General features: G+C 38.1%; 1 protein-coding gene across 1 annotated transcript in view; it reads left to right on the forward strand.

Moving 5' to 3' along the window:
- Positions 1–7,846: 7,846 nt before the first annotated feature.
- UBE2K (ubiquitin conjugating enzyme E2 K) overlaps positions 7,847–18,869 on the forward strand; it is a 68,360-nt gene continuing 57,337 nt past the window's right edge. The window contains exon 1 of the mRNA XM_004418993.3: positions 7,847–8,088. Coding sequence (XP_004419050.1) covers positions 8,026–8,088 — 63 coding nt within the window. The 5' untranslated portion in view covers positions 7,847–8,025. The remainder of the gene's footprint in view (positions 8,089–18,869) is intronic.

Genomic DNA, 18,869 nt, shown 5'->3' on the forward strand with positions numbered 1-18,869 from the left:
CACCTCACACCCATTAGGATGGCTATTATCAAAAAAAAACAATATGTTAGGGGCCGGCCAGTGGCTTAGTGGTTAAGCACGCTCTGCTTCAGTGGCTGGGTTTGCAGGTTCAGGTCGCAGGTACAGACCTATACCACTCATCCCCACGCTGTGGCAGCAACCCACATACAAAATAGAGGAAGACTAGCACAGATGTTAGCTCAAGGCTAATCTTCCTCACCAAAAAAAAAAGAGGAAGGTTGGCAACAGATGTTAGCTCGGGGTGACTCTTCCTCAGCAAAAAACAAAAAAAACAGTAAGTTAACAAGTGTTGGCAAGGATGTGGAGAAATTGGAACCCTCATGCACTGCTGGTGGGAATGTAAAATTATGCAGTTGCTGTGGATAATGGTATGGTGGTTCCTCAAAAAATTAAACATGGAATTACCAAGTGATCCAGCAGTTTCACTTCTGATTATGTACTCAAAAGAACTGAAGCAGGGTCTTAAAGAGATATTTGTACACCCATGTTCATAGCAGCATTATTCATAGTAGCGAAAAAACAAAAACAATGCAAGTGTCCATTTATGGATGATGAATGGATAAACAAAATGTGGTATATACATACAACGGAATATTATTCACTCTTAAAAAGAAAGGAAATTCTGATATATGCTACAACATGGATGAACCTTGAAAACATTATAAGTGAAATAAGCCAGATGCAAAAGGACAAATATTGTATGATTCCACTTATAGGAGGTACTTAGAACAGTCAAATTCACAGACAGAAAGAGGAATAGTTGAATACCAGAGGCTGAGAGGAAAAATGAGGAATTATTATTTAATGGGTATAGAGTTTCAGTTTGGGATGATGAAAAATTTCCAGACATGAATGGTGGTGATGGTTACACAACTGTAACTTAAAAATGGTTAAAATGGTAATGTTATGTATATTTTACCACAATTTAAAAAAATAAAAAGCTTGAGATGAGGTATTGTAAGGAAGCCTAGTGAGAGCCTGTACAGAAAGCCTTGGTACTTAGTTTTATGTAAAGATAGAAATCTAAAAATCTAATTGTCTAGTGTGGAGAATAAGGTTTTGTTGTTTTTAAAAAATAATTCTATTTAGCAATGTGTGCTTAGTTTACATACTAGTCTAGACATGGTTGAAGCTCTAATTGTTGCAATATCTAAGTGCTTTCCTGAACTTTTGGGAAATATGAGAATGTATCTTCCTTAATCAAATATACAAAATTGTGGAATAATAAATTACCAAATGCTATTTAAACTATATTTCTTTAAAACTAATCTCCCTCCTAATGTTAACTTAAGAAAATATTATGCTAATAGGTTAAAGATGTGTAAGAATTCATACTATTGATGGGGCTGGCCCAGTGGCGTAGCGGTTAAGTGCGGACACTCCGCTTCGGCAGCCTGAGGGTTCTCAGGTTCTCAGGTTCGCCTGTTCAGATCCCGGGCGCACACCGTCGCACCGCTTGTCAAGCCATGCTGTGGCGGCTTCCCATATAAACCAGAGAAGATGGGCACAGATGTTAGCCCAGGGCCAATCTTCCTCGGCAAAAAGAGGAGGGTTGGCATTAGATGTTAGCTCAGGGCTGATCTTCCTCACACACACAAAAAAGAATTCATACTATTGTTAATACATCAAAATCATAAAAAGCAGGATAAAATGTAGTTGCATCAAATTCTGAGTACAGTGCTTTTGCTGAGATATTTATATGATAAGTATATCTCTTGCTACTTTGGAATATGCTTTTCATTACAGCTCTATTATACAGAGAAGCCTGGCCTCTGTAGAGTCTCCTGAAAGTGCCAAAGTCATGGTGCTTGCTAACTTTAGAGGGCACAGGGGAAATTCTTTTGCATATGCTTCCCTAAGCCTTTGGGAAGACGGACTTAAAGCTAGATTGTTACCTGGAAAGGAGCCATTCCCTAGGATAGTACAGTTGAATGAGCATCCATAGAGAGGTGAAAGTGGGTATGAATCTCTACTCCAGGAAGCACCAAGAAAGGGAAAAATATTTATCTACTATTCATAGGGCAATGTCTTCAGTGGTCACTCTCAGTTGGCCCTTCAGTTTGGTCTTCACTCTAGTGGGGAAAGTTGTAACACTGAGCAATCCTGATGAGAAGGCTGCAGAATAGTAGAGACAGAGTGGTAAATTTCCTCAATAATAGCAACAACCAGGAGAGTAACAAACTATGATTGTACCTTGGTATATCAGACAGGGTCTTGGCAGGAAGCAGATGGTTAATCCAAAGAGTTTGTTGAAGAAACTATTTACAAAAGTTAAAGGAAGCTGACAAAGGCTAACGACAGCAGGGAGCTCTTGGCTCCTCCAGGCTTGAAGGGGTAAGGTGGGCAAGATTACCAGAATCCTGAAAGAGCTATAGCAGTAGCTGCAGCTGCAGCTGAAAGGGAAAGCTATTGGAAAGGAACTGTAGCCTTTGGTAGGGAAATGCAGCATTGTTATCCCTTAGCCTCATCTTCTGCCAGAGCCTCCCACAGGCCACACTCAGCTGGAATCCAGAAGGTAAAGCAGTCTTGTTGATACAGAGACAAGATCGTACACCATATTTCCATTATCTAGGGGCACGGAGTAGAGAAGTCGGAGAGTGGATTTGGAGGAGCAAATGAAGAATATCTGCCCAACTTAATGAGGCTTATAAAATTTATGAAAATCATTCAATTATGAATGATAAATAATTGACATAACTGAGGGGTTGAGTAGGTAGAAGCTAGTTGTGGATTTTAGTTAGTGAAAAGTTCCCATGTTGATCAGTTCATGGCCTTTGAGATGACCAAAGGAAGGGGGTTTTGAAGAGTGGCTTCTGAAGGATTGGGATCTTTGCGCTGGGGCCCCAGTGATTCTAGGCTCTAAATTAGAGAACTCTGGTTTAGAGATCAGAAAAGAATTAACCAACTCAGCAAAAACAATTGGGATAGTCATCAGAGGGCAGTCTACCGGAAAGGCGGCTGGTGTCTTGAATGTGAAGTGTGGCGGCCCTGTAGCCATGTCCCAGCTGTAGCTGCATATGCCTTGGACAGAGTGGAATTACGAGGTCTTTTCCTAAAAAAAGCTCCCACCTAAAGAACCTCTGCGCCTGATAGGAACCTAATCAGTAATGTAGGACAAGGAAACATAATCTGTGCTATTAAAACCAGCTTTCCACTTATGCTGCAGATACTCTAAAAGCTACAATGGTGGCAGTTCTGATCTAATCTCTAAATTTGGAATAAGACAGTGTGCATTACAATCAATACTGTGGTGCCCACTGCCCGGAGCTAAGTTTAGAAGTTCGACTGTGGATCTAAATGCTGCTTTCCACTCTTGCTGCTAGAGCTCCTCACCCAAGCTGGGGCGGATAGGGGAGGGGAGCTAACAAGACGGGAAGGGCAGAACTTAGCGAAAGAAAAAAAAAAAATGCAAAATGATCTCAGAGTTATGACTGGGTGTTTCAAAAAGAGTTAAATGAGAGGCTTGGGTAGAATAGGCAGTGGTGAGAGAAAGAAAGGAAAAAAGTCTCAAAAGGCTGGCAAAACACAAGGTCAGGAAAGGGCTATAGGAAAAAAATTGCTCTGCATTTAGAAGAACAGGCAATTTGAATCTGAAGAGCAGTAATAAAAACTAGCAGGAGCTACAAAAAGGAAGACTTGCACATTTCGAACGTTGGCAGTTATTATCAGGGGTCAGCAAAGCCCTATTACGCCTTGTTGCATTTTTTGAAATGTGAATCAACACATCAAAACACATTGTTCTGTTAGGGGCACCAGAAGAGTTACCAGATTAACTTTCCTTCATCATCTAAAACCAATTTTACAACTTCACATACATAATGTTTATGTAAATTATGTATTCTGAAAGGGTGTGACTTTTTAGATTTAACTCTCATGTCTAAGCAGTACTGTATACTCAAATATACTCAGGACTCCTTTATACTCTTCAAAAATATTGAGGATTCCAAAGAGCATTTGTTCATGTGGGTTAAACAACATTGTGTTAGAAATTAAAACTGAGAAATTATTGAAATATTAATAAATAACTATAATAAACTCAGCACAGGCTTATGTAAGTAATATATCTTTAGTGAAAATAACTGTATTTTCCAAAACAAAATCTCTTTAATACCTAGCTTAACAGAACAAAGCTGGATTTTCACATATGCTTTTGCATTCAATATGTTGCATATGTTGTTTTTATTGAAGTATATGAAGAAAAGCCAGCCTCCAATATAGTTGGAAAGGGAAGGAATATTTTAATAACTTTTTCAGATAATTGTGGATATTCTTCTTTAATATTACATTAAATCAAGACAAATGGTCGTTTTGTAAAGATTAGTTGCAATGTGGAATCTGAAATGTTATCAGTGAACTTTTGGTATTCTGTTACATTAAAATCCATTGGCCCGTCTTGAACCTCGAGCGGATGTTTTACCCATGCGTGATTTTGTAACATCATGCACTGGTCACTTGGAAAATATTGGTTCAATGGTTTATGCAGATCTTCCAAATTTTGACACATTTCATTGTACAATTTCAAGCAATCACATTTGTTATTATCACCACCAATTTAATCAGAAATGTCTTTAAGCGTATTGAGAAGTTGCCAAGTTACAGTGGTAGATACGTTTTCGAAAACTAATTTTCAGTTGAAAGTTTGAATTTTATCATTGGCAACAAATTCTGCCAGTTGTTTTCCTTGAAGTGACAGGCTCACATGTTCATTTTTGATAAAACGTCTGTAAAATACCCAACTCTTAATAAAGATAGTTTGTCTCAATCGTTATTTTAAGTAAAAATGGTGTTCCATGAAAAAAGTGGCTAGTTCAGCTCACAACTCAACCAACTGCACAAGTGCTTTATCATGTACTTTGGTATGCAGTGGAAGGCCTTATGTATCCTTCCCAAGTATCACATAGACCATTAAGAAGACGTACTTGAAAGTTGAGGTTTAATAAAATTAATAATTTCTACTGCTTCATCAAAGACATTTTAAAGTGGAACTGGCATTTTTTAATAGTGAGTGTGTGGCATTAGTAAAATTATTGGTAGTACAGTAATTGTTTTTGCTCACTATGCTTTTACATCATTCGTACAAGTGTCAACACAGTAAAAAGGCAAATAATGTCTTAGTTTTATAATGATAATAGTTTGGGCAATGCAGACTGACCTCTGAAAACATCTTACGGACACCCAGGTGTCTGCAGACTATATTTGAGATGAATTCTTCTCATCCCTGCCAGAATGTAAATCTTAGAACTTGAGAGGTTTTTTTGTCTCTTGTTCACTGATATGCCTCCAGGGTCTAGATCATGCCTGGCACATAGTAGGCACTCAATACATATTTAATTAATTAAGTAATCAATCAGAACTAGATCATAATAATGAAGAGCTTATAATCTGCATTAGTGGAAACCCATTTTAAAAAATTTAGTTTTGAATAGGTAAAATATACAACAGGATACATGGTGAAAAGTCTCCCACTTTGCCTTCCCCAAGGCACTTAAGTTGCTTTCTCAGAGACAACCACTGTTGTCAGTTTCTTAACTATTTTTCCAGTGATATTTTATGGATTCACAAGCATTATATACACAAGAATATTCCTTTCTTCCCTCACGCATACGGTGGCATATTATACACATTATGGACTGCATAGTGCTTTTTTAAAAGTAAACTTTTTCTTTTGGAATAGTTGTAGATTTACAGAAAAGTTTCAGAGATTCTTGTATACTGTTTACTCACTTCTACTAATATCAACATCTTACATAACCATATTACCATGTCAAAACTAAGAAATTAATATTGGTTCAATACTATTAACTAAATTACAAAATTTATTCGGATTTCACTAGTTTATGTCCTTTCAGTTCTAGGGTCCAATCCAGGATACCACATTGGGTATTTAGCAAAGTGCTTTTTTCCCTTAAAATGTATTTTCAGGATTGTCTCATATCAGTTAATATGCAGTTGCCTCATCCTCTGGAAGGACTGCAGAATGACTCCCTAGAAGCAGAATTTCAGGGCCAATGATTATGTGCATTTAAAAATTACCAAACCTCTCTTCCCCAAAGAAATTACCATACCCTTCTTAGCAGTCCCCCCTGTGATTTGAGTGTTGCAAGCTTCTTTGAAGTTCCAAGATTAAGACTGGGAACTGAATGAAGGTTATAAATGTAACGTACTCAAAAAGTTTTTTTGCACACTTCAGAATAATTATTTTTAATGTACTGGCACAAATACAGATATGTATCATTGCATGATTTACATTATACCAATAACTCATTGTACCATGACCCACATATATAGTTGGTTCCTGTTGGGACCACTAGGGGGCTCTGCTGGAAGGGTTTTTATAATTTATGTTAGTCCACTCAGCGAAATGTTTCGAGGTAATGCTTTAGGAATTCTGAACTCTTAAAACTCGAAAGACATCATCTATTTAACCCAGCTTCCTTATTTTGCAGATGAGGAAACCAAGGTTGGCCAAGAAAGCTGGCATGGTGGAGAGCTGGAATCAAAAATCCACTCTTGGTCCCTGTGACAGGAGTTCAAGAAACTCTTTGCCATGTGCCTCCACTGATGATTCACACCAGGGGCTATTTCCTTTTTTGCTGCCACAATTTTAGAAATTTTTGCTACGACTATATATTTGTGATATTTTTCTAATATGATACTTTACTGATGGGTTAGGTGAAAGAAGTGCATGAAATATAAACTTTATTACTTATTCCAAAATGTTCTATTCGAAGTACCTCTCAGCACCAAAACCATATTATTTACTGTAAACCCTAGAAACTACTTTTCAATTGCCTTTCAAACTTACTTTCCTCTTAAAACATTTTACTTTTATCTTTACTCATTTATTCATTCAATATTTATTGAGTGCCTACTAGCGCTAGACACCGTTGTAGTCCCTAGGCTTCGGAAGCAAAGCTACCCTTCTCCCCAAAGAAACAACTATTTCTCCATTTTTCACTTTAATACATAAACTACCTTCACATGCCTTAGTTCAGTGGTTCTCAGAAGCAGCCAGCATCTGGGAACTTGTTAGAAATGTAAATTATTAGGCCCACCGCACACTTTACGGATAGGGTCCAGCAATCTGTTTTTTTAACAAGCTCTCCAGGGATTCTGATGTACACTCAAGTTTAAGAACCATGGTTTTAGTTCCACGGCTTGGTATTAGTTATCTAAGTAGGTCAAAGATCAACATCTGGCTTCTAAACCCACTTCAGGCATCTTCATGGAGCACTCGTCTCAAATACACCCGATAGACCCAACAATGACCATACTTAATTCAGTGATTTGCAGTACCTTAAATGACCATAATAATAGTGACACTACAATGGTTTCAGAGCAAACACTGACCGCAGCAGATTTTCTGGGCCTATACCAACAGAAAGTGGGCCGGACTGAGCTCTGGGATAGTGTGTTCGTACACTAGACACAGCCGGCCACATCAAACCTCGAAGTTTTGGGTATGGCTGAGTCAGGACGGCGCTGCAAGACAAGTGGGGCCGCGTGAACCCGTCAGGTTGCACCCGAGCCTTCGGTCAGAGGCTAGGGGCTGGAAGCCCGGACAACACCGCACCGGTCTGAAGATGGGCGGAGACGCGGGAGAGGCCGCGGGAGGCCCCGGCAGAGCCGGTCAGCACGCAAGCCGCACCCTCCTGGCCCCAGACGCCAGCAGGGCGGAGCCACGCGGCCGCAGCTCGGGCAGTGGCGCGCGGGGCGGCGCGGCGCGGGCTCGCGGCCGAGGCGTATGGGGCTACAACGGGAGCGGCTGCGCCGCCCGGCCGGGTCAGCGTCTTGCGCATGCGCGGACCCGGCGCCATTTTGGTGGCCGGGCGCGGAGGTGATTCCACATTGAGGAGAGCGCGGCGGCCAGGGTGGCAGTGGCAGCGTTCGTGTGCTCGGGTGTGAATCGCCGAGGGAGGAGGCAGTGGAGGAAGCGGTGGCGGCGGTGGCGGTGGTCGTAGCGGTGGCGGAGGAGGCGGGTACGAATCAGCTGCGGGCGGAGACATGGCCAACATCGCGGTGCAGCGAATCAAGCGGGAGTTCAAGGAGGTGCTGAAGAGCGAGGAGGTCAGAAATGAACTCCCGGACATCCCCCACCTCAGCCCTGGGCGGGAGGGCCCTTCCGGCGGCGACCCCAGTATTCCCGGTAACCCCCGGGTCGCCCTCCTTGTGGCCGCCCTTCTGCCTGTGGGGAAGCGGCAGTCTCCCCCTCCTTCCGCCGCTTTCCCCTCCCCTCCTAGGGCCCTGGGATGGACGGTCTCGCGGGCGGGTGGTCTGGAGAGGAACCCGGTTTGGGGGGGCGGATGGAGAAGGGCACTTTTCTACGGGATGTGAGCTCTAGAGAGAGCCCCGAGGCTGTGGCAACAGCTGGGAGTGTGGCTGTAGGGCGGGGAGGGAGCAGGCCGAGCCTGAGAAAACCCGGGAAGTGGGTTGGGGGAAGGGGAAAGGTGGTAACTGGATCCGGAGAGCCGCGCTGCTGAAAGGCCCACACTTTTAAGGGTATTCTGGGTTATAGCCTGTCTGGCCTCCACTGTCCTTTCCTTAGGGAAGGAGCGATGCGAGTCCTTAGGTATTGATGAAAGGAGGAGGACATTCAGAGTTACTCCCTCTTAGTTGGATGTTGGGAGAGAAGAGGAGACATGACGGGATACTATCTTATTTGAGTGGGGAATAAGGGAATTTTCACCTGAGATAGGAAATTAATTCCAAATTAGAGCATTATTTTATTTGCACTTTCCCCCAATTCCTAGGCCTCTTTTCTGTTGACGTCTAAAGCTTTTTGACTGGGTAAAGGCAAGTTGTTTGGTGTATTAAAAATGTTTAAATATTTTTAGCTAGGAAAAAATAACAGTATATGAGTAGCTTATTTCAAAATATTGTTTACAAGTTACCGATCAGAGTCTCTCCTAAGACAATGCCTCTGTGACTCTGTTGTGTCGTGCCATGAAACTTCATTATGATGTCCCTCATAGTTAACTTGATTCTTACTTTTGAAAAACAGCCATATTAAAAACATGGGATTTCACCAGATTAATACATTGTTATATCTTTTTATTAAGTGAGTAGATTTATCTCAAGATACCGTATCTGAAATGATTAAAAAAAATTTTTTTGTCTCAAGCTGCTCTTGAGTCCTGCAGAATTTAAATACTCTAGCGTTGACCACATTTATTTATATAAGATATTCAAAATGTTCTAGTAATTTGATTCAAAATTGTGCAAGCATCAATACAGTTTTTCATACCCAAATCAACAATAGTGTCAGGTTGTTTTTCCTGCTTGGATTTAACAAAGATTAAGAAGTAATACTGAAATGGTTATTTTTTTCAAGATGTCACATACCATTATTGAATGTATCATTGCTACTTGTATTTTTCTCTTATGTTGGTACTTTGATAATCTCAATGATTTGTGAAATTCAGCATTCTAAGTATGTGATGAGTAATTGACATAAGTTTGATAGCACTTGAGCTTTATTTGTGCCGCTGAATCTACAGTGATTATGTATCTTTCCAATTAGACAAAGAATAATTCTTTAAAATTATTTAAAAATGACAAATACTGACAGATTTATTGAATGTAGTAGTATATAAGTAATGGTCCGTTTTACAGAGCATGTGTATGAACTCTGACCTCTGTATTTGTCCAAGTGCCAAAACTCTGAATGGAAGGATGACTTTGTATTTTTGTGGTACAGTGCAAAAACAGAGTCATAAATGTCTGTACTGATAATCAGTGAAACAATAATTCTAACTTATTTAATAAGAAAATATATTCCAGGATAGTAGACATATATATTCTTGATGACAGTTGTAGCTAATATTGTTACCAACAGCCTAAAACATTTCTTATAACGTTGTACAAGCCTGAAACTTAAAATAAGACTTCTAATGCTTTATTTTCTGTTACTTGAAAGTGGTCAAGTTACTGCTCTCATAATTCGTCTCTGCTGTATATGAGGTGACTTTTCACCATCATATTCTTGGTACTTAACTTGAAGCTTAAAAGAAATCTTGTATTGCTCTAGTAATGCGTATTGTTAAAATAATACTGCTCTTAATATGTTAGGGATGATGAAGCCTTGCTTCAAATAAATGTCATAGTGTTTTTTAGAGGTAGAAACAGGAAATGCAAACAGACAAATTATTTTTTAAGAACAATATCTTTATAAATCTGGAAGGAAACTCTTCCAGAAAGTAAATTGCAAAGAACATTTAGGAAAGGGTTAGATAATTTAATCTTGGAATGTAACTGATAAATAGCTCTATTTTCATCAATATTTTATTTCATCACTGTTTTAGTAGGCCCAGTTCTGTAAATGGTTTATGTTGATTATTTTCAACTCATTGAAGGACTTGTAGTACAGTCCATGTGTTTCCTTTTTAAGAATGTAAATGCAGTATTTTGAATGGCTGGTCAAGTAATCAAGTATTTCATCATGTCACCTATGTAAATCTCCAGTTTACCAAAGTTATTTCATATGTTTGTGTTTACTAAGAAGAAAGGTTGATTTATGGACTTTTTTTTACCTTTTAAGTCTTTTGTAAAGATAGCTGATATTTGCTGAATTCTGGCCATAAGAAGTTGTAAGTGGCCATTCTTGGAGTGTGGAGTTAATTAAAATGTAGCTTCAAGATAAATCGAATGTGAAAAGCAAGATGCAGAATAGTGTGGAGGAGGCTGTCATTTGTGTCAGAAGGGGGGAAATCTGTGTATTTGTATAGGTGAAAAGATTAGTGAGAAATTGGTAAAATTGATTGCTTCTGGTAGGAGGATTTGGTGTCTAGGGCAATAGGCATCAGCAGATCCCTTTTGAATTTTGAGTCACTTGAATTTGTTATTTACTGAAATAAAATAGTAAATGAGACATTGTCTAGTCCTTTTTCCTTGAGACTGTGTTTGGAAATCTGTTGTCTCTCAGATATTAATTTTTAAATCTGAGTGTGAATTTTAAGTAAAGTTTCAAAGTTGCTAAGAATGGGAAATTGATTTAAAGTACATTTTCTAGTTTTATGAGTCGAATTACATAAGTGAATTGTTGATTGGGAGGACATAGTAAAACTATAATCTGTATTCATAGGTTGTATTGTTATTTATAGTATTATTATTATTAATAGTATTAGTTATTACTGCTGTTAACTAACCACTGTTAGTAGAGTGGCTCTCAGTATCATTTGTATATACAGTTTTGCTAATTCTCAGGAATAGGTCTTTGAAGTAAATTTCCTATTTCTTAGATGAGAAAATTGAGATTGAGAAGTTAAATTATGTCTGCAAACATATATAGCTTTGGGTTTGGATCTAAGTTTGCCTGTGCTTATGTTGTATCACACTGTTGTGATTTGCCGAGGATAGGCATGGTTTTAATTATTTAAAAATAATTGAGCCTGGTTTGTATTGCTGGTTAAAGGATTTAAGCACAACCTAATTTGTTAGTTTAAACATTAAAATAATTATTACCTGTAATTAACTTAAATATTTACTTATATTTAAATATGCAAAATATTTTTAAGTTTAAAGCTCAATGAATTAAAATGCCCTTAAATCAGGGCCCATACTCTTGCTTGTTCTTGTGCTATGTGGTACCCGTAGTTTTTTCATATTGTAGCTGCACTTTGCTAACATTTTCTGGGATTCTCATAGGGAATATTTAAATCTATGGCATTAACAGATTTGTTTCATGAAAACCACTACTGTGAAAGTTTTCCTTAAGCATTTAGGTGAATTTTTGTATCTATTGTCATTTTAAATTTAATATATTTGATTTATCATGATCTAGATTATTCTTTATAGAACTAGTTGTAAATCTTTAGAAGAAGGTCTCTTGATTTCTGTAGACCATGGTTTCTCAACCTTGACACTATTGACGTTTTGGGCAGATAATGGATTCTTTGTTGTGAGTGGCTCTCCTCTGCATTGTAGGATGTTTAGCAGTATCCTTAACTTCTATCACTAGACGCCAGTAGCACAGCCAGTCCTGCCCCCACCTCCCTACTCTCCCTGCCAGTTGTATCAACTAAAAATGTCTCCAGACTTGACCAAATGTTGAGAACCACTGCTGTCGGACAAAACTCTTTAGAACATTTAAGACTATTAACTAGGTAAGATGTGTAGTATAATTCATCTAAAAGGTGAATGGACAGTAAAGGTACAAAAAATTATATAGCATGGCTACTACTAGCTTTGAAAGTTCTGGTTTTGTTTTTAAGGCTTGATTTGTTTCCCCTTTATAAATTAATGGTTATCTTTTTCTTTTAAACTTTCTCTTTTTTGATTTAAAGAAAAAGATGAAGTTCCCTGCTAAAAACTAATGTAATCAGAATTTGAACAATTTCTTAAGAGTTTTTAAGTGGTTTGTTAGTTTTTACAGTTACATAAGTTATAGTTCTGGGTGACTTATTTAAATAGTGTGCCTTATGGGGTTCTGGGTGTGGGTTGAGCAAGGAAAGCTTATAGATTGAGTAAAAAAAAAATCAAAATGTGTCAAAGTAATACTGACTGAGGTGCATTTCTTGTGTTACTTGACTATTATAAAGACTTTGATTTCTATCCTTCAAGCATAGATTTAGACACATCTGGGATCCCCTAGCATGTCATGCTTTGTAAAGAATATATATTATTTCCCAGTGAATGTTATCAACAGTTATTGAACATATTAACTGTAGTGCCAAAAGACTTACCTAGTTGGAGATAGATAAAAATGTTAGGTGCAGAGAGTAAATGGTATTGGAGTTCCGAGGGTATGTGTATTGAGGGAGGTTCTTGAGCTGTGTTCCAAAGAAAAGTTAAGACTGACCTTAAATTTCAAAAGACAGTACCAAAGGAATTACGGGAATACTGTAATTTATAAGTAAATGATCTCTTCTGTAGGCACCCGAATTGGAACTAGAGAGAAGAGATTGTTGATAAAACTAGGCAAGAAACACATTTACATATTTAGAACAGCAAGGTTGCACAGCTCTGATATACACAAACATAGTTGTGGGGTTAGAGCACCTTTCTAGGTTTCTTCACTGTTATCTTGGGGAAAAAACACCTTTGTCATATCGAAGTAAAGTGTACATACAATAAAGTGTGACCAGCAGCCATATCAAGAAACAGAATATTACCAGTACCATAGGAACCCCCTAACTCACCTGTTTCCAGTCACTTTCCTTATTTATTAGCTTTGAGTGTGTTTGAGTAAAAGAGTAGACATGAGTACATAATACATGATTTTTTTAATTTTGAAGGTTTTCAAAAGATGCCTTTCAAAATCTTTGTTCAAAAAATATATTATAGTGTCTTAGAAAATGTGTTAAAATGCATTGAATATTAAAGTTGAAAGAGACCTTAGATATAGGCCAAACTCCTCATGTTAAGATCAGGAAACTGAGGACTGGAGAGGTTAACTGTTGCTCAGTGACACAGATCTGGTTAATGATGAACCCAGGCATTTTGCATTCTAGTCCACTCCAACCATTATATATGGTTGCTTTATGGGACTGTCTTTTTCATAAATGATACTATAAAAGCTGAATGCTAATAAAACCTGAAGTACAACAACGAGTGACAGTTTAGTATTGAGTATTGTATTTAAGTGTATTTTGCTTTTCTTTCATGGTGTGAGAACTTAAATTTGCCAGGAGGCGAGGCAGATATATTTATCTCCTTCAACATGATATAGTAAATTTAGCTTAGTGATTAAGAGTGTGAGCTTTTGGGGCCGGCCCGGTGACTTAGCGGTTAAGTGCGCACACTCTGCTACTGGCGACCGGGGTTCGATCCCAGCGCGCACCGACGCACTGCTTTTCCGGCCATGCTGAGGCTGCGTCCCACATACAGCAACTAGAAGGATGTGCGACTATGACATACAACTATCTACTGGGGCTGTGGGGAAGAAAAAAAGGAGGAGGATTGGCAATAGATGTTAGCGCAGAGCCGGTCTTCCTCAGCAGAAAGAGGAGGATTAGCACGGATGTTAGCTCAGGGCTGATCTCCCTCACACACACAAAAAAGGAGTGTGAGCTTTGCAATTAGATTTCCTTTGAGTACTGGCTTTTCTATTTAATACCTGCAGCACTGACTCATCTCAGTTTTCTTATCTATAAAAATGTAGGAAGATTAAGAGTCTTTACAGTACTTAGAGCAGTGCCTGGGACATATTAAACATTCAGTAAATGGATAGCTGTTAAGATGTCAAAATTACCTATACTTTCATATTCTGCTTGTTGTTCTTGAATCACAAAGGTTTCCTTCAGTGGTTTAGTGATAACTCTATGTGAGTGTGCCTCAGGAAAAGACTTAGGATGAGGGACTTGAGTGCTTCTGTAATGTTTCTTTGTCATCTGTGTGCAAACAACCTATGGGGCTGATGGCCGAGGGGAATACAAAAGAATATATTTGGGCCTTGTTCTCAAGGTGCTGGTTAATCTTTCTCTAGGAGACACATAAAAATTGGAGAAAAGTTTGTATTAAAATGTAACCTAAGTGAAAAAGAAGTAAATTATTTGAAAGCCTTTCAGATAATAGAGTTGTGGGTTATTTTAGATTTCTTGAAATGTCTCTGATCTCCTTGAACTGGACCAGTGAATCCAGATTCTAATCCTATGGCGTGTAAAGTAATCTTGAATTCCTTTGTAAAATCCCTATTTTAAAATTGGGTCTTGGAAGCTAGAAAGTTGTGGGTCACATCCGTCTGACCTCCATGGTGTTCTCTTACGTAATTCAGAAAAGGTGAGAAATGAACTTTATTTCATTCAAAACCTTTGTCCTTTTCCTCCCTTTAGTTCTTTGCTTTTACTACAAATTTAAAATAGTAACTACCTATAGTTGAATGCCTACTATCTGGCATTTTATGTATATGGCAGCCTTATGAGATTGATGTTATTCTTGTTTTACAGATTAGAAAGTTGCAGATCTGAAGAAATAAGTAACTTTCTCAGTATCAAGTAACTTGTTGATGGAACAGGGGTTTGAAACCAGGTCTGACTCCAAAACATTTACTGATTATGGTGGAAAGAAGAGTGTACAATTATATCTGCTGCTTGCTTCCTGTTCATTATTTTTAAAGATGTTTTTTAAAATTATGAAATATTTTACCCTTGGAAGTTTAGAAAATAATATATGAACACCTTTATATCCATAGTCCAGATTTAACAGTTCTTAACCCTCTCATACTGGATTAAGTACCCCCACACTGCAAGAAATAAAGCAAAACATACAAAGCTCACTTTGTAACCTTTTCCCTATTCTCTCCTCCTTCCTTCTTAAAGTAACCACTATGCTGAAGTTGGCATATATCCTTCCCATTCATATTTTTGTTTTTACTGTTGATACACATAGTATTTTGACTGTAAAAATGCTTTTTAGTTTTTAAAATTTTTTTTAAAAACTTTTCATAGATGTTTATGATATTCTGCATCTTCAACTTTTCTTCTCAGCATTGTGTTTTTGAGATTTATGCATTGTGACAATGTGTATTGCTCTGGTTCTTTAACCTATATAGTATTCCATCTCACAGGTTTTTTGATTCATTCTCCTATTGATGGTATGTAGTTCTAACTTTTAGCTACTGTAAAAAAGGATACATCGAACATTATTATAAATAATTTTTTGGGGGCACATAAGAGTTTTTTTATGTGTAGAAAGTAGAGGAAAGGAAGTAGAATTGTAGGATCTGAGTGTATTTGCATCTTCTACATGACTGGATATTGCTTCATTGTTCTGATGATTGTATCAGTTTACACTCCCAGTAGCAGTGTATAAGAGATGTAGTGGCGTGACGTTTGTAAGACTTAGAAACGTCAGTCTGATGGATGTGAAATGGTAGCTTATTTTAATTTTTTATTTCCCTAGTCAGTAGAGATATTAAGCATATTTTTGTGTTTATTGGCCATTATGCTTTCTTTTGCTAATTTAGTGTTTGCATTCTTTACCCATTTAAAAAAATTTGGATGGGGCAGGCCCAGTATGTAGCGGTTAAGTGCTCGAGATCCGCTCCGGCGGCCCAGGGTTCGGTGGTTCGGATCCTGGGTGTGCACCAACGCGCTGCTTGTCAAGCCATGCTGTGATGGCATCCCATATAAAGTAGAGGAGGATGGGCACAGATGTTAGCCCAGGGCCAGTCTTCCTTAGCAAAAAGAAGAGGATTGACATCGGATGTTAGCTCAGGGCTAATCTTCCTCACAAAATAAATAAATAAATAAAAATTTGGATGGTTTTTAGTTTTCTTATTTGTAGGAATTCTTTATGTAGTTATATAATTTGTCTACCTACATTATGTGGCTTGATTTTTAACTTTCTCTTATCTTTTCTTATGCTCCTTTTTTGAAATTGTGGTAAAATACACATACCATAAAACTTACCATCTTGTATATTTTTAAGTGTATGATTTCAGTGGCATTAAGTACATTCACATTGTCTTGCAGCTATTACCATCATCCATCTCCAGAACTCTTTTCATCTTGTAAAACTGAAATTCTGTACCCATGAACACTTAACTCCCTACTTCTCGCATGCCCACCCTCTGTCAGTCATCATTCTATTTTCTGTCTCTCTCAATTTGACTGCTCTATTACACGTTATTTGTCCTTTTATGACTGGCTTATTTCGCTTAACTTTGTCATATCTTTTGTCTTACTGAAGTTTAATTTTAAAGTAGCTAAATTTTTCTGTCTTTTCCTGTATGGTGTGCTTTTTATATTTTGTTTTAGAAATCTTTTCCTACTTTGATTATCATAAAGATAGTCTCCTATGTTTGATTCTTACAAGTTAATTCGTTCCTTAGCTTTTGTACTCAAGCTTTTATCTCTACCATATCATATCAGCAGTGATAATAAAACATTTTGTGCTTCATTTTTCTTAAATCATTCTGTAGTAGTTCCTTCATTTTTATTTTTTATTTATGTTTTTGGTGAGGAAGATTAGCCCTGAGCTAACATTTGTTGCCAGTCCTCCTCTTTTTGCTGAGGAAGATTGGCCCCGGGCTAGCATCCATGCCCATCTTCCTCTACTTTATATGTGGGATGCCTGCCACAGCATGGCTTGATAAGCGGTGCGTAGGTCTGCGCCTGGGATCCGAACCCGAGAACCCTGGGCCGCTAAAGTGGAGCCTGACCTTAATGCTACGCTACCGGGCTGGCCCCGGTAGTTCCTTCATTTAAAAAAAATTACATAGAATATGCTGCAGTTTATGCATCTGTCTATTGATCATTCGGTTCTTTCAGTTTCTTGCTGGTGCACATGTGCATGGATTTTGGGTGTATATCTGAAAGTGGTATTACTAGGTCATTGGGTGTTTGGATGAGATTTTAGGTGGTCATATGTGTCAGACTTTTTCACATCTGTGGCCTTGATCATACTTTGATTGTATCCTTAGGTGTTTACTTAGGTGCTTTATGTCTGTCCATAGGAACTGTAAATCTGAGTCATTGAGGGCAGAGACCTGTCTTACTGATTTTCAGTTCTCCGTTGCTTAGCACATTGATTGGCAAGTGGGAGGCACTTATTTTCTTGAATGAGTTTAAGGATTTTCTTAAGCTCCAGGGAGCTCATCCGAACCACTATGAAAGTAATACCTTTTTTTCCTGCTTCTGGAACTAGGAAGAGTTGAATATGTTGATAAAGGTGGCCTCCAGATGAAGTTGGTTTTCTTTTTTTTTTTTTTTTTTTTGTGGGGAAAGATTTGCCCTAAGCTAAAATCTGTTGCCAGTCTTCCTCCTTTTTTCTTCCCTTCCCCCCCCAAAGCCCCAGTACAGTTGTTTATAGTTGTAGGTTCTTCTGTGTGAGCTGCTGCTGTAGCATGGCTACTGACAGACGAGTGGTGTGGTTCTGCACCTGGGAACCGAACCCGGGCTGCTGAAGTGGAGCACGACAAACTTAACCACTAGGCCATCAGGGCTGGCTCTGAAGTTGGTTTTTTTGTTCTATGTAAGTGTTGATAAAGTAGTCAGGTCCTGAGTTGGGATGATATAATGTCCAAGCCAAAAACTGGGAAATAAGATAGTGGGAAGGGAATCTTTTTTTGCTTTATTTTGTAGTTTCCTCCTTTGAAGAGCTCAAGGGGCTTCTATTTAGTGTTATATATGACATCATCTGTATCCCTGTGGTTTAACTCCTTACTTTAATTCTACATTTTTCTTCATTTGTTCAACAAATATTTATTGAATGCCGCCTATGTTGTTAATAAGATAGATATGGTCCATGCTGTTATGGAGTAAATTATGATCTGGTAAGGCAGTGAGATGTTGAACAGCTAATTATATGTATGTGTTTGTTGAGTTTAAGTAAGGAGAACTGCAGAGGTGGAGTAACCTAACCTCAGGGAAAGAGTTCCTTGGGATAACCCTTAAGCTGATTCTTGGGTGGGCAAATTGGAATTAACATAGTTGTACATTGGGGTGATCAACTCTTACATGTATATATAGAAAGCTAATAATCGTTATACAGTCAAGAATGTAGAACCATTTAATTGCTTTTCCCTTTTAAATAAATAGCCAATTTCTGTGAATATAAAAGTAACAAACGTTTGCTTATTATTGAATTTTGGAAAATACGGGAAACTATATTAAAGTAAAAGTCTCTCTAATCCCATCCCCAGGGATAATTCTTTTCCTTAAAATATTTTTGTTTTGTCTGTGAAATATTTCAAATATACAGAGTTACGTCTTAATTTTGGTGTTTCTTTCCATTGTTTTTTCTTTGTATGTACATATATACACGTTTAAAAGTTTTTTTTTAAAGAGCTTTGAATATAATTCCCGTGTGACTTTAAACCCAAATCTGTGATTTATAATGTTTTTCAGTCGTTTGAAGCTGTCTTTCCCTACTAGATCTGAGCTTCTCAAGAGTAGGCATCATGGCACATC

This window comes from Ceratotherium simum, chromosome 8 (assembly GCF_057802395.1).
Source record: "Ceratotherium simum simum isolate JZ-2026a chromosome 8, ASM5780239v1, whole genome shotgun sequence".
NCBI classification, from domain to species: domain Eukaryota; kingdom Metazoa; phylum Chordata; class Mammalia; order Perissodactyla; family Rhinocerotidae; genus Ceratotherium; species Ceratotherium simum.